This window comes from Nilaparvata lugens, chromosome 10, assembly GCF_014356525.2.
Source record: "Nilaparvata lugens isolate BPH chromosome 10, ASM1435652v1, whole genome shotgun sequence".
Taxonomy (NCBI): domain Eukaryota; kingdom Metazoa; phylum Arthropoda; class Insecta; order Hemiptera; family Delphacidae; genus Nilaparvata; species Nilaparvata lugens.
The window spans coordinates 19,782,879-19,797,491 of NC_052513.1; the positions used below are offsets into that span (position 1 = coordinate 19,782,879).

At 34.8% G+C, this 14,613-nt stretch overlaps 1 protein-coding gene across 4 annotated transcripts in view; it reads left to right on the plus strand.

Annotated features, from left to right (window-relative positions):
• Positions 1-14,613, plus strand: part of LOC111046592 (ankyrin repeat domain-containing protein 13D) — a 49,122-nt gene that overhangs the window by 26,297 nt on the left and 8,212 nt on the right. For all 4 annotated transcript variants that reach the window (XM_039436502.1, XM_039436503.1, XM_039436504.1 and 1 more), the window contains one exon: positions 1,591-1,868. In XM_039436502.1, coding sequence (XP_039292436.1) covers positions 1,591-1,843 — 253 coding nt within the window. In that variant the 3' untranslated portion in view covers positions 1,844-1,868. The remainder of the gene's footprint in view (positions 1-1,590; positions 1,869-14,613) is intronic.

A 14,613-nucleotide genomic window follows, 5' to 3' on the forward strand; every position in this document is an offset into this window, starting at 1 on the left:
CTCGCGTAGTCCGCTTGTGCCTGGTCGCGCCGCACAAGCGCTAGTGGCAGTTATGTCAAAAATGGCTGCCTTCACTGGACCCGAGCGTGCTAGCTGTGTGTTTTGGTTTGAAAAACGGTATAGTGTACCTTGATATGTTGCAACAATTTTTGATACCACAGATCGATGAGGATGACCGAGAACGAAATGTTTTCCTAATTGACCGAGCGAAGTGAGGTCTAAGATTCAAGTCGATGGTTTGGCATTTCTCTTCATGTTTAAATGTTTGAATGTTTAAACGTTCAAATGTTTATATGTTGCACATTTACGGCGAAACGCAGTAATAGATTTCCATGAAATTTGACAAGTATGTTCCTTTTTAAATTGCACGTCGACGTATATACAAGGTTTTTGGAAATTTTGCATTTCAAGGATAATATAAAACGAAAAAGGAGCCTCCTTCATACGCCAATATTAGAGTAAAAATCAGACTATACAATTATTCAACATAAATCAGCTGTTCAGTGAACTATAATACTACCCGTTCAATAACATCGAACATCTTGAAAATGTATCTTTCCATCAACGTTAGTAGACAGTTGACTATAATACTACCCCTTCAAAAACATCGAACATCTTGAAAATGTATCTTTCCATCAACGTTGTAGACAGTTGCAGCCAGACCTGATGACAGCGCTCACACTCACATTCCGGGACGACACGTCACGGTACGATAGGACAGAAAGCTCTATGTTTTTTAGGATTTTTTCTAGACATTTTAAATCGATAAACTATCTATTTATTTATTGAGAGAACATAACAACAGGTCAATGTAACTTACTGAGCGCGAGGTCTACTGTTCACAGAACTACTAGTGATAATAATAATAAAAATTTGACTTTATTTCTGCGTGAAAATATACAAAACAAGTGAAAATTAAGAGTAATAGAAAAATAAGCAAGATGGCGCACCACCACACTATCTGACTGTCGTCCGGGATTTTCTTAATGACCGCTTTCCAAATCAGTGGATTGGCCGTAATGCGCCAATTGCATGGCCCCCTTGTTCCCCAGACCTAACACCGCTGGATTTTTTCTTGTGGGGTTTTATAAAAGATATGGTGTATGTACCTCCTTTGCCAGCCACTCTACCTGAACTTAGAGCAAGGATTTGCGCTGTTGTTGAGCAAGTTACACCTGCAATGCTAGTACGAGTCTGGGAAGAAATCGACTATCGATGGGATGTCTGCAGGATAACCAACGGAAGTCACATAGAACATCTTTAATTTAACATAAAAAACTTGAAGTGTTTTCCTTTAAAACAACACCAAAACCAGCTCTGTATCTTGTTTAAAAAGATTTATATGAATTTTCAAAGTTGTAAAGTCTTTTTTGAATCACCCGGTATTTAATTAGTGTAGAGGGAGAGCATTGTTACCCTAGTATCAATAATGGCCAAACCATAGTTATACATTGTCACACCTTCAAATTATCTTTATAATTTTATCGAAATTATTTTGCATTTATATTGTCACACCTGTATGTATCAGCACACACCATTATTCACTCACCATCCCGCTTGTTTGCATTCCTCTCCTTTTCTCGCATACAGGGCGATCCAAGCGAGTCTGTCGATCTACCGGCGGCGACGCAGCGGCGAAGACGAGGTCACTGACCTCGATGAGGGCCTCGTTAACCCCGGTCAAGGGGTCGTTGACCCGGATCAAGGCGAGGAGGTCGTTGACCCCGACCTACTGGCCGCCATAGAGGCTAGCGAGCGACAGCGACTGGAGGACGAACGCCAGAGGCGGCTCGAGGAGGAGACGCTCGAACAGGTGTTGCGGTTGTCGTTGGAGGAGAAGTGAGGAGGAGGACCAGGTACAATTGGTGGTAAGTTTGTTGAAAGCGGAGGAATTTAATTATTAGAGTGAGTCATATGTATGGGAACCCTTCAATAAGTTGGAGACTATTGTAGATATAATATTGACTTGAGGCTGTGCAAAGGCTAAAAATAAACTTTCTACTGGTGATATTTTTTTTTTTTTTGAGTTTTTCGATTTGTATTTCATCAAGCTATCAAAATAAAAGAGTTTTCTCAGGAAACCATTTTTTATCCGATCAATTGAGATATAAACGCCTAAAGTTTGATAGGACATTTCCAATTCAGTAAGGGCTAGATCCATGAGATTTAGAGTATAAATTCTTCATGATATTGTTGATTGAATAAAACAAACATTTTCTGAAAATATCAATTTTGAGAAAGTTATTCAATTACACAAAAATGACCAAAAATAACTTCTAATTGAGTGATTTGTGGTCATTTTTGGTAAATTGAATAACTTTCTGGCTGGAGGTTGTAACTCGAGTATTTCAAATGTAAGGCTTCATGAAAAACCTTAATAATCACAACTAATACCGGTTATTACTTCTCAAACAAAAATCGAAACATCTCAAACTAATGCCTAAATGCACGATCTATTTCAAAGCTAATCGATTACATAATAAAATGGTCATATTTATTAAAATGTTCTCACCCCAAGATTGAACCGTTTTCTGATTCAACTCAGTTTGAACCGAGAGGGTGAATAAGGCACTGAAGCAACTCAGGTCAGCTCATTTAAGTGGTTTAAAATCTTCAATCCTTGTCCAATTAAGATGTGATTTGAACATTATTCTTGAAAGTTTGTATGGTACTGGTATGGTTTGGTAGTTGTTGGCATGAAAAAGGAGACATTCAGTTACAAAATTTTATTCAAATTTAGTTTTCATGACACATACAGCCAATTAAGCATTCGCTGTATCTTGCTTTTCAAATAATCAATAGCAAACAACAAAATGTAGTAGAATATTTCGGCTACAGTCATTATACTCACGCCTAGGAATGCATCCAAGTAGACAACGGTAGAATCTATCATCTCATTGTTATTGTATGTGTAGGTACGAACTTTTGGATGGATAAGTTCCTTCCTGAATATAATATTAACTTCGTGTTGTGGTACGATAGGAAATGATTCAAAAGATATAATCTTGTAGTCGGTGTAGTTACAAGATGGGAAACAGTCGCAAGAATCTACAAATTTCCATTCACCTGTGTCATAATGAGTGGCTTTGGCAACATTCAACGCACAGGAGCTGTATTCATCAGAGCATATGTATGTTGATTCGTTGTGTGGCATGTAAAACAGAACACATCCACATTCTCTCAGAGCTCTCTTGGTGGAGCACTCAATTAAACAGTTTTGTCGTTTATAATATTGGAAGAATTCCAATGTTTTCTCTGTTGAGTTGTAGCATTGCTTGGCATATGGAACTTTGTACAGAAAATCGTTATCATCGACTGGATATTTTATTATGAGTTCAGGTTCAACGAGAATGCGAGAGTCTTCTGATGGCTGGAATCGATGCCACCTCATGAATGGACTAGGGACATCCCAAGGATTGTGGATTGTGAACCGATATTCATTGTCCCTGCCAATCAACTTGGTTTCCTCCTCTTCATCTTCCTCATATTCAGTCATAAAATAAGTTAGTTTTGATTGATGTATTAAAACTGGTAACTTCATTGGTTGATAAACGTCGATTCTTCCAATATAACAATGTTCTGTATATGACGGAAATCCATGAATCAATTCAATATTCAATTGAAGCGTTATGTTCATTCCAATATTTTTTTCCATTTCTGAGTCCAAATGATGTTGTACCGTATTCATCTTGTAAATCTTGGAAGGTGGAAGCATGTTCATGGACCAGCAGAGTTCCCTGAACAAGAAGGTGGGACGGTTTAATGCAGACTCAAATTGTACTGCTAATAATTCATAGTCATCAGAGATATGATGAAAAAAGGTTCCAAGACTCAAATCAGATATAAAGAATCTTTCCCCATTACTATCTGTACTATTTCTAGTTGAACTCATATTGAACATCTCATCAATTGCTTTTCTTGACATACCTAAGATGTCTGCAATCTTATATATATCATCAACATCTAGTTTATTCAGAAGATATTCAACAACTTCCTCTTTGACACCTACTGGACCACAGAAGGTAAAGACAGGAATAGGCAGGGTAGAGAAATGTTAGGGACTGGTTGCCACTTCTATCGTCATGGGATCCTCTTTCCATTCATTTATCTTCATTCTGTATATCGCAAATAATGAAATAATGAAACATATCACAACTATACACCAAAAACATCGCTCTATCCAATGTCTGTTCGAATCAAAAATGTATTTCACCCCATGCAATGACGTATTATCCAGAAAGTTTTTGAAATGGGGATTCACATTTCTCCTTCTCCTCATCTGCCTTTGATGTGAAGTTTTGGAAGTAGCCATGTTGATGAGTGTGGAAAACACAACAAACTAAATACACAGTAGATGGTAGATCACTCAATTGAATATCAGCTCAAGAACTAGGATAGGGATCCTGGTATTCTCAACTGGATCACTCACTGAAATTTGCTTTTAACTGGGCGTGAACCTCCAACAGACTGCTTATAAATGGACAACATCAGGGTAGGGCCACTTCACTCACTATTTAATTAATTTGAGAGAAGGTCATCATCAACTTATAAGTTTCATCAACTTTATTTTTCGTGTTACTGGAGGCCAGAGATAATTATAAGATGAATATTGCGAGCATGCAACTCATATTCTGCAAAATTCTTATTACTATTGGGATTTGCATGGAAAGATTCGTGTCTGAATTAGATCACATTACCCAAATTAAATAAATTAATAAGTCATTCTGAGGTCAAATTAATTATCATAAGTTGATTATTTTCTTATAGTCTATAGATAGTATTTTCCTTTAGCAAATGTCACCAGATCTGTATGGTGATTGAAAGAATATATGTGTGAAGAATTTGAAGTTGATTGATGGAAGCAATCGAAAATGATCGTTGAACATAATACTCATGAATGTACAAGGGCTAGAGGCTTTAGTTGTCAATAAGAGCTTGCTACACTCATTCAATGAAAATATTGGGAATGCCGCTGACCAACAAAATAGGAAGGAGTTCTATGTAATGACTTCAACTGATAGATGTTCAGCTATGAAGAATTAAACCAATTACATCCCAACCATTGTCATAGTGGCAGATACTGTTTGTGATTGGTCAGTTCTCCATAACTCAACTACCATTGGCTGTTGTCGGATTCCAAAAACATTATATTATGTTCCGCGTGTGAAAAATCATTTCATTCGGAGTGCTGCCAAGTCGGAAATTCGGATAATCTTCGAAAGATGGGTGCCAGGAAACAGACCTGGAAATGCGGTGAGTGTAAAGACTCTACTCAATCGGATAAAACTTCGGTTTCAAAAAGTGATTCTAATATCGGTGCACTGGCCGAGGCCATAAAAAACCTCAGTGAGAAGATTGATATCAAATTTGAAAAACTTGAATCCGAAATTTCAGGGCTGCGATCGGAAATCAGTGGTTTTCGAGACGAAATTAACGCTGTAAAAATTGAGTGTGCTGCGGTAAAAAAGGACTGTGATGCACTTTTGTCGGAGAATTTAAACTTAAAAAACCAAATTAGTCAACTACACCAATATACTAGACTGTCTAATTTGGAAATATCTGGTGTTCCTTTTACGCAGGGTGAAGACGTATACGCAATACTTGAAAAACTCGCGGGTATCCTTGGCGTGCCGTATGAACTCTCTAACATTTCAATTGCACACAGACTGCCAAAAAGAAAAGACTCTCTTCATCCCTCTATTATTGTGAAATTTACTTCTAGAAGATGTCGTGCTGCCTGGTTAGTTTCTGCTCGTAAAATGAAAGTAATTCAGACTAATCTTCTAAGTGAGTACTTCAAAGAGGGAAAAATCTTTGTGAATGAACACCTCACCGTGGAAAACAAGATTTTACTTGGCATAGCTAAAAGTTATGTAAAGCAGAATATGCTGGCGTATGCGTGGGTACGAGAAGGGAAGCTGTACGTGCGGAAAACCGTTGATGGTCCCATAAGGAAAATTATGGACGCTAAGGATCTCGACAAAGCGTGGTGAGATAGGCTCATATGTGCGATTAAACAGACTGTAAGTCACATATAAGGGATACTTTCATTTTATTATTTATAGCTAGTGAAATCGAAATAACTTTATTCTGATCATATAAGTAGTTTATCAATATGGACTATTACAATTCTGTTTCATGTTGTTTCGAATCTCTTAATATGTTTTTCATAAATTGTGTGCTATTATTTAAAATTTACTCTTCATTATTATTATTATTTTTTTTTTAAATGGCGATTTCTTTCATATCGATTAAATAGCGGGCCATGAATAGCCGAATTATGTTTTCCTCATGATATCTATCATTATTTCAAGCAGAAATTCAATTAATTTCTTATTATTATTAGTAAGTTAATTCGTTAACTATTTCAATCAATCAATTATTCATTTATCATAAAAAAGTCCTCTTCATTTTCTGAGCAATAAGTTCTATTTTCATATCTACTTATATTAATGATAGCCTACGTACTTTTTATTCACTTAATTTATATTTATTATTCCATTTTCAAGTATCCAATTTTTAAAATTTCAGTCTGGAGTTTCCTTTTCTTATGGGAGTAATCCCTTTTGTATCATTTATAAAATCTTTATCATAAACAAAATTATTAATTAATAGTTAAAAACATAAATTCATTAAAGCTATCCTGCTTCTCTGAATAATGAATCTCAAAAGTGTATTATAGCAGAATTATTTATTTTGATATGTAGTATATATTTTTATCTTGATCTATAAGCTCGGAATATTTGTTTTTTTTGTTTTTTTTTATTTTAATCATTTATCTATATTATCACTAAATTTTTTCTCTCTCCCAATAGATTGGAAGCTACTTTTAATTTTTAAATGAATTTTGATTAAAACTTATTTTGTTGGTTACTTTATTAATATTTTATCATTAACGGCTCGAGCGAAGAATGAGCTATGAATGTATTGGATGATTTAACTGATTTTAGGCATGTAAGTTGTAGTGTGTTTGATGATTGCAGTGTGTATGGTGATTTCCTAAGTATGAATGGTCAGTCTGGATTGAGTGTGTTTCATTTAAATATAAGAAGTTATAGAAGGAACTTTGATGAATTATTACTTTTACTTCAAAGCATCAATTTTAAATTCGATGTCATAGTTCTTACTGAAACTTGGATGGATGGAGTTGAATGCGCGGACCAGCTTGATGGGTATGCAATATTTCAAACGTCTACCCAATACAATCAGAATGATGGAATAGTAGTTTATGTGAGTTCGAGTTTGCTGTATTCTTGCTGTGAAGTGAATGTCGGAGGATTGCGGTGTCTTAATCTGGTTTGTGATAAGGATAATCAACGCTACAATTTACTTTGTGTTTATCGTTGTCACGGAGTTGACCTGGCTAGCTTTATCGATGGGTTGGGGGATAGATATCAAGAAAATAATATCAATCATAATAATAACAATATTGATAATCATCATCATCAACTTAATAATAATAGAGTTATCCAGTTGATTGTTGGCGACATCAACTGCAATATTCTCGGCGACCAAATTAATAACATTAGCAGTAGGTACCTTGATACATTATATGAAGCTGGTTTCGTTTGCTGTATTGACGTACCAACTAGAGTAACAGCCAATTCATCATCTTGCATTGACCATTTATTCGTTAAACATCATGATACTAATTCCCTTTTCCCGTCAGTATTGAAGTATGATATCACAGACCATTATCCAATAGGTATAATTATAAAACAAAATATAATAAATAGGCCGGAAATTCGTTCAAATTATGACTATCAGAGAACAAACCTTGCAATATTTTCAAATCTTCTATCTGAACAGCCATGGGGCGAGGTCATTTCCTCGGATGACCCGAACACAAGTTCAACTAAATTTATTGAATTAATTCAAAGTGTGTATCAGCGTTCAACCTCGTCCCATCCGAGGAGGAGTGCTGATAAAAGACTGAAGCCCTGGATCACTTTAAGCCTTGTCAGGGCAATTAGAAAAAGAAATAATTTACACAGAGTAATTAGAAGACAGCCGTTTAATGTGCAACTGATAAATTATTACACCGAGTATCGCCGTGTATTAAGCCGACTTCTTAAAACAACTAAAAAAGCTTACTATAAACAGAAAATATTTGAATCAACTAACAACCCTAAACAATTTTGGAAAACAATTAATGAAATATCTGGTTCAAATAACAATAAAACTCCTTTTCCAGTACAAAATTTCTTAAGCTCATGCTCCAGTGATAACCATACATTGAATTCCTCACTAGATATTGCCAATGACTTCAATAAATTTTTTGCTAACATAGGAGCTGATCTAGCTCAAAAAATAAGACAAAATAATGCCAATATCAGAACAATTCCATTTACACCACCTGACTCTGAATCCAGATTTATTCTTAGAGAGGTTTCAGAACAGGACGTTCGCCAATGTGTGATGGGAATTCGGGGAGGCTCTGCCCCTGGCTGTGATGATATTCCCGTTAACTTGATAAAAAATAATATTGATATTCTTCTCACCCCGCTCTGCCACATCATAAATTGTAGTTTCAGAACCGGAATTTTCCCTGATTTGTTTAAGCTTGCCAAAGTAATCCCTCTCCACAAGTCAGGTAGTAAAGTTGACCTTAATAATTACCGTCCTATATCATTACTTAGTATTTTCTCAAAAGTTATTGAAAAATGTTTTAAAAAACAATTAACTAATTACATAAAAACTAACAACCTACTCACTGAGTTTCAATTCGGCTTCAGGGACGATTGCAACTCAGAAAACTGCTTTTATCGCTTAAGCGACTTTTTAAGGGTGGGTATTAATAATAATAAATACATTCTTCTTCTATTTGTTGACCTCACCAAGGCTTTTGATTCTATAGACCGCTCCATCTTGATGAGAAAACTGTATAAATATGGTATTGCTGGGATAGCTCATTCATGGATCAATAGCTACTTGTCTGAGCGTAAACAGATTGTGAGTATCAACAATACATATAGTAATGTTCAGGGAATAGACTATGGAGTAGTCCAGGGTAGTACTCTTGGTCCGGTTCTATTTCTCCTGTACATTAATGACATAATCGAAAGCAATATTATGGGGAAAATTTTGTTATTTGCTGACGACACTGCTGTGTATTTTGAGGGGGATAGCTGGAGAGAAGTGTACAGGACCGCAAATAGTGGTGTAGTGAGACTGAAAAAGTGGTTTGATAGCAATATCCTTAGTATGAATATTAGTAAAACCAAAGTCATGCCTATTTTTCTTCACAAAAAACGTGCCCCACCTCCCCAGTTGGATCTTAAACTTCACATGTGTGGTCGTGAGTGGGATGTTGAATGTGACTGCAGGTCAATTGAGTCTGTAAATGAAATAAAATATCTGGGTATCATTTTTGATAATAGACTGAGTTGGATGCAGCACATAGCCTACTTGAAAAATAAGTTGAGAAAGTTGATCTTCGTTTTCTCTAAATTACATGGTATCCTCAATGTTAAAGAATTAAGAATGGTATATTTTTCATTTGCTCAATCCATCATGACATACGGTATTATTGCATGGGGCGGTGCATGTGATGTATACATTAAAGAATTATCTATAACTCAGAAAGCAATTATCAAGGCTGGACTAGGTCTGGAAAGGACTTATTCATCAGATCTCTTGTTCAATTTTTTCAATGTTCTCACTATAAAAAAACTTTTCATCAAATCTGTTATGACCTATGCATTTAAAAATAAGATTGTTTTCAATAATTCCTCTCAACACAATTACCTGACCCGCGGCTCATATCTCCATCATTCTGGTGTTTCACGTAATATGAGATCTGTCTGCGACAGAAATGTGACATATCTGGTTCACGTAATTCTGCGGAATGCACCTTTGTTTGTTAGTCAGCCGGGGGAATGCTCAATATACCAATACAAAAGAGTATTGCGGGGGTGGTTATCTGCCTTAAATAACGACGAATGTGATCTGATTTTGAGATCTGCGTACGTCTAGCCCCGCTGCGCGCAAACGCGGTTGGTTAAACTCCAGGCTTTCGCTTCAAATTATTCTACTGTAGACCTATATTCTATACAAATTTTATTCCTCTATATATTTATTATTTTGAGCTTCCAATTTTCATCTTCTCTACCTCTATCAGTAATCAACCAATGAATTTAAATGCATCTAACAGCCATTTTAGAATGTCGGTGTGTGTGTGTGTGTGTGTGTGTGTGTGGTGTGTGTGTGTGTGTGGTGTGTGTGTGTGTGTGTGTGTGTATGAGTGTGTGTGTATGAGTGTATGTGCGTCTGTGTACACGATATCTCATCTCCCAATCAACGGAATGATTTGAAATTTGGAACTTAAGGTCCTTACACTATAAGGATCCGACACGAACAATTTCGATCAAATGTAATTCAAGATGGCGGCTAAAATGGCAAAAATGTTGTCAAAAACAGGGTTTTTCGCGATTTTCTTGAAAACGGCTCCAACGATTTCGATCAAATTCATACCTAAAGAAGTCATTGATAAGCTCTATCGACTGCCATAGGTCCCATATCTGTAAAAATTTCAGGAGCACCGCCCCATCTATGCAAAGTTTTATTTCAGATTCCCAATTATCAGGCTTCAGATACAATTCAAACAAAGAAATTTAAGTGAAAAAGATTCAGCATGAAAATCTCTACAATTTATGTTCAGTAACATTTCACCTAAAATTGAAAATAAGCTCGGAATGCGAGAAAATAAGATTATTCAATTGCAAACTGTTGGCAACTGTTGATTCTATTAAATCATTCACTATGAAGAGATAGCAGACTTTGTGTCTGCAGCGCTATTGTCCTGTCACCAGCTGTCTCAGATCTTAGAATAGTAGATTTGATATACGCGGGAACACTAGCGTCAGTTGATCAATTGTCATAACAGCAAGGAAAGTTGTGTGAGTGCGCCACACCAGATTTTTACTCTAATATTGGCGTATGAAGAAGGCTCCTTTTCCCTTTTATATTATCCTTTAAATTCAAAATTTCCAAAAACCTTGGACGTCAACGCGCAATTTAAAAAGGAACATACCTGTCAAATTTAATGAAAATCTATTACCGCGTTTCGCCGTAAATGCGCAACATATAGACATTTAAACATTAAGAGAAATGTCAAACCGTCGTCTTGAATCTTAGACCTCACTTCGCTCGGTCAATAAACCTTCTTGGTCGAATAATTCCTCAGAGTATCTGTGAGTTCTTGAGAGGTATACATGTTTAAATGGACTAGTATTAGCTATTAGTCACTGGATCAATGGTTTTTTAAAACTTTGAATTCTGGATTACTTTTGGGGATTATATTAATTACTAGCAGGTAACCCGTGCTCCGCAATGGTCTGATTAAAAACTTGACAAACTGAAAACCTCACCTACAGATTTTGACGAATCTAAAATAGGCTTATAACCATCCTCGGTAAATTAAGAATCTTTATGCAAATTACAAGATTAATCAGTCCAGTAGTTCAGACTTGATGATGTGTCAGTCATGTATTTCCCATCCCATATGTGATAGCAAATTTTTCCATTATTATATAATAGATAACTGAAGAAGACATAATACTTGAAAACCTTACAGTATCATATTAATTTTTTTCAATACATCAATTTTATTATCGATTAGATCCTCCACAATTTTAATCAAGCAGCCTTTTGTTTCCCCAATTCCCCAAAAAATACCTACAATATTCGTTTTACTCCGAATTTGTGTCTGATAGTACATCATAACTGAAGAATATAAATTATTACTAATTTTATTGTTATCTGTTCATGTTTTTCTCATGAATTCCAATGATACAGCGTGAAACCTATGTCCATTTCATTTGTACTGGTTGCAAAAATTTTACATTGAATAATTATTTGATGAAATCCAATCTCAATCATAATGAAAACAATTTCCTTAAAAAATCATTTATAATAATACGTTTCGAGGGAAAAAATCAAGAAAAAAATGGAAGAATCGGGGACCGCTAGACCACGACCCCGCGGAAATAATAAGTCTTGTAACAATGTTATAACCTCCTCATAAAAAACACATTTCACACAATGGAACACTGTTAGCCGTATGAACTTGATGTCCTGTGAATGAATTTCAAACTTGAATTCTGAAAAATCTAGAAGGAAAATTGAAATTTGGGCTTCGAGGTGCAAGAGATTGATATTTTTAGAATCTATGTGCAAAATTTGGAGATCTAAATCATTCCCGTTTTTCCGGTATGCAATCCACAAATTGACATGTTTTGATGCGAACAAACACAACCCTACTCTCTCTTATTATATAGATCTCGACAGATTTTCTATTGTCTTATCCGTGAACTGATTCATTCATTCACTCTTGCTCAAATTACATAACTTTATCAGAAAGCATTTCTTTACTATGAGAACAGCCAATGGGAGTTGAGTCATGGAGAACTGACCAATCACAAACGGTATCTGTCACAACGACAAACAACTTGCTACTCTCTCATTGGTTGGGATGTGATAAGGGGGTGACTTAGGGGTTGTAATTCTAATATTTTAAATGTATGAAGTCAGAAAGCCTGTGAGCTAAATGTGTAACAGAAAGAGCTACAATGAGAGAGTATATTATTTTTATTGAATCAGCATGAAAATGGCAACAATGTACTCCTATTCTCGTAAGGAATAACATTGGTCATAAAGCCGCATGCTGCAATCTGAGCTTTGCACTCAGACTTTAAGGTTATGTTCGAACAAACTATAGAAGTTATATAGTGAGGTCCACATTATAATGGCAGTGTACGATTGACAATACTGTTGCTGTCCTTTTCTATCATACAACAAAATAGATAGCACTATCTCTCTCTCTCTCACTCTCTCTCTCTCTCGCTTTGCAGTGTTGTCTATTTCCCAGAATATTTTATATTTACTTTTGACAGTGACTGTACAAATCCTACCCGTATAGGTTAGACCTACTCGTACCGGTATAAATAATATTGAAAAGTTATTTCAGTATTAATCCATTGAAATTACTTATTTTCAAATAGGATTTCTATTTTTCTATCATTTTTAAAAGAAATTGGAGTAGAATATCCACCAAATAACTCAATTTCTGTTGTTTTGAAATTCAGATTGTTGTGTCACAGTTTTTTAAATTAGCCGTCATTTCAGGTTTGTATAGAAATAAAAATCTAATCTCAGTAATGAAAGCAAATTTTTGAATCAAGTTATGAAAAAAAAATTTTTTTAAATTAATTTGACATTAAATTAATTATTTTATCAAGAAGAAGAAGAGAAACCTTAAGACAACGGACATATGTGCAAAATTGGAAGAAAGCAACATCTACGTAAATGAACACTTATCTCCGCACTTCAAGCATCTTTTTGGTTTGGCCAGGGGCTTGAAAAATGAAAATAAACTTGCTTTTGTGTGGTGCGTGAGGGAAAGATTCTTATCAGGGAGACTCCAACGTCACGTGTGAAGAGAGTCTTTTGCAGGGATGATCTAGACAAATATATGATCAACCTTGAATTTTCAATTACAAACTTTCGATTATTTACTTTATCTAAAAGACTATAGAAGAATTTCAGTACAATTGTGACAAGAAAAGTTTTTATTATTAATTTATTTATTGTTTTCTCGATTCTGTGATGTCCGTTCTACTGTATTTCCCAAAAACGTATATCATTAATAATTAATAGGCCATGTGCTACAGTTTACATATATGGAAAAATTAATTGATTGTAGAATTTCTTTTATTAGGGCAAAGTGGAGGCGTCGATTTATCCTCCTTTCCTTTCAAATCTATTCATCTTATATTTATAAATTATTCCTATTTTATTTTCTACTTTTTTTTAAATTTTCTTCTTTTTTCTCTCAATTTTCTTTCTTTTCATTCTCTTTCTTTCTTCCTAATTAACCTGATAATTTAATGGTTCTTATAAATGACTTTGAAGAAGAAACGTTATTGGAATGCTATGACACTATCGAGATAAACAATATTTTGATTATCGGCCAGACAGATCGGATTCTTCTCTCAATATATTACAAATGAATATTCGTAGCTTTGTGAAAAACTTTGATCAATTTATCTATGTTGTACAGAACTGCTTAACTGAATTTCATATTATAGTACTTACAGAAACTTGGATAACTCAAGATCATTCTTTCAAGTATAAATTAAATGGATACAAAATGATAAACAGGCCAGGGAAGCTCAATAAATGTGATGGCGTTTGTATTTTTGTAAGAGATGATTTCAAGGTTGATGTGATTGAATACGACATTCAGGAAACTAACTCTCTTATCATCAAGATAGAAATACCAAACACTAAGCAAGTTATAATCCTTATCGCATTGTACCGTTCTCCGGCATCGTCTGTTGATATATTTTTAAATAACTTGGACGAATGCTTGCAATACTTCAAAACTGATGAAAATGTTATTATCTTGGAGATATGAATATTGACCTGAATAGTAATACAAATATAGCAAACGAATACTTTAGCATTTTATCATCCATGGGATATAAATCCTACATAAATAAATCAACAAGAATAAATAATAATTCAGAATCTTGTATTGATCATATATTTTTTTAAAAATAAACATTTCAATTCTGATGATGTTACTGGTTTAATATTCAAAACAAATATCAC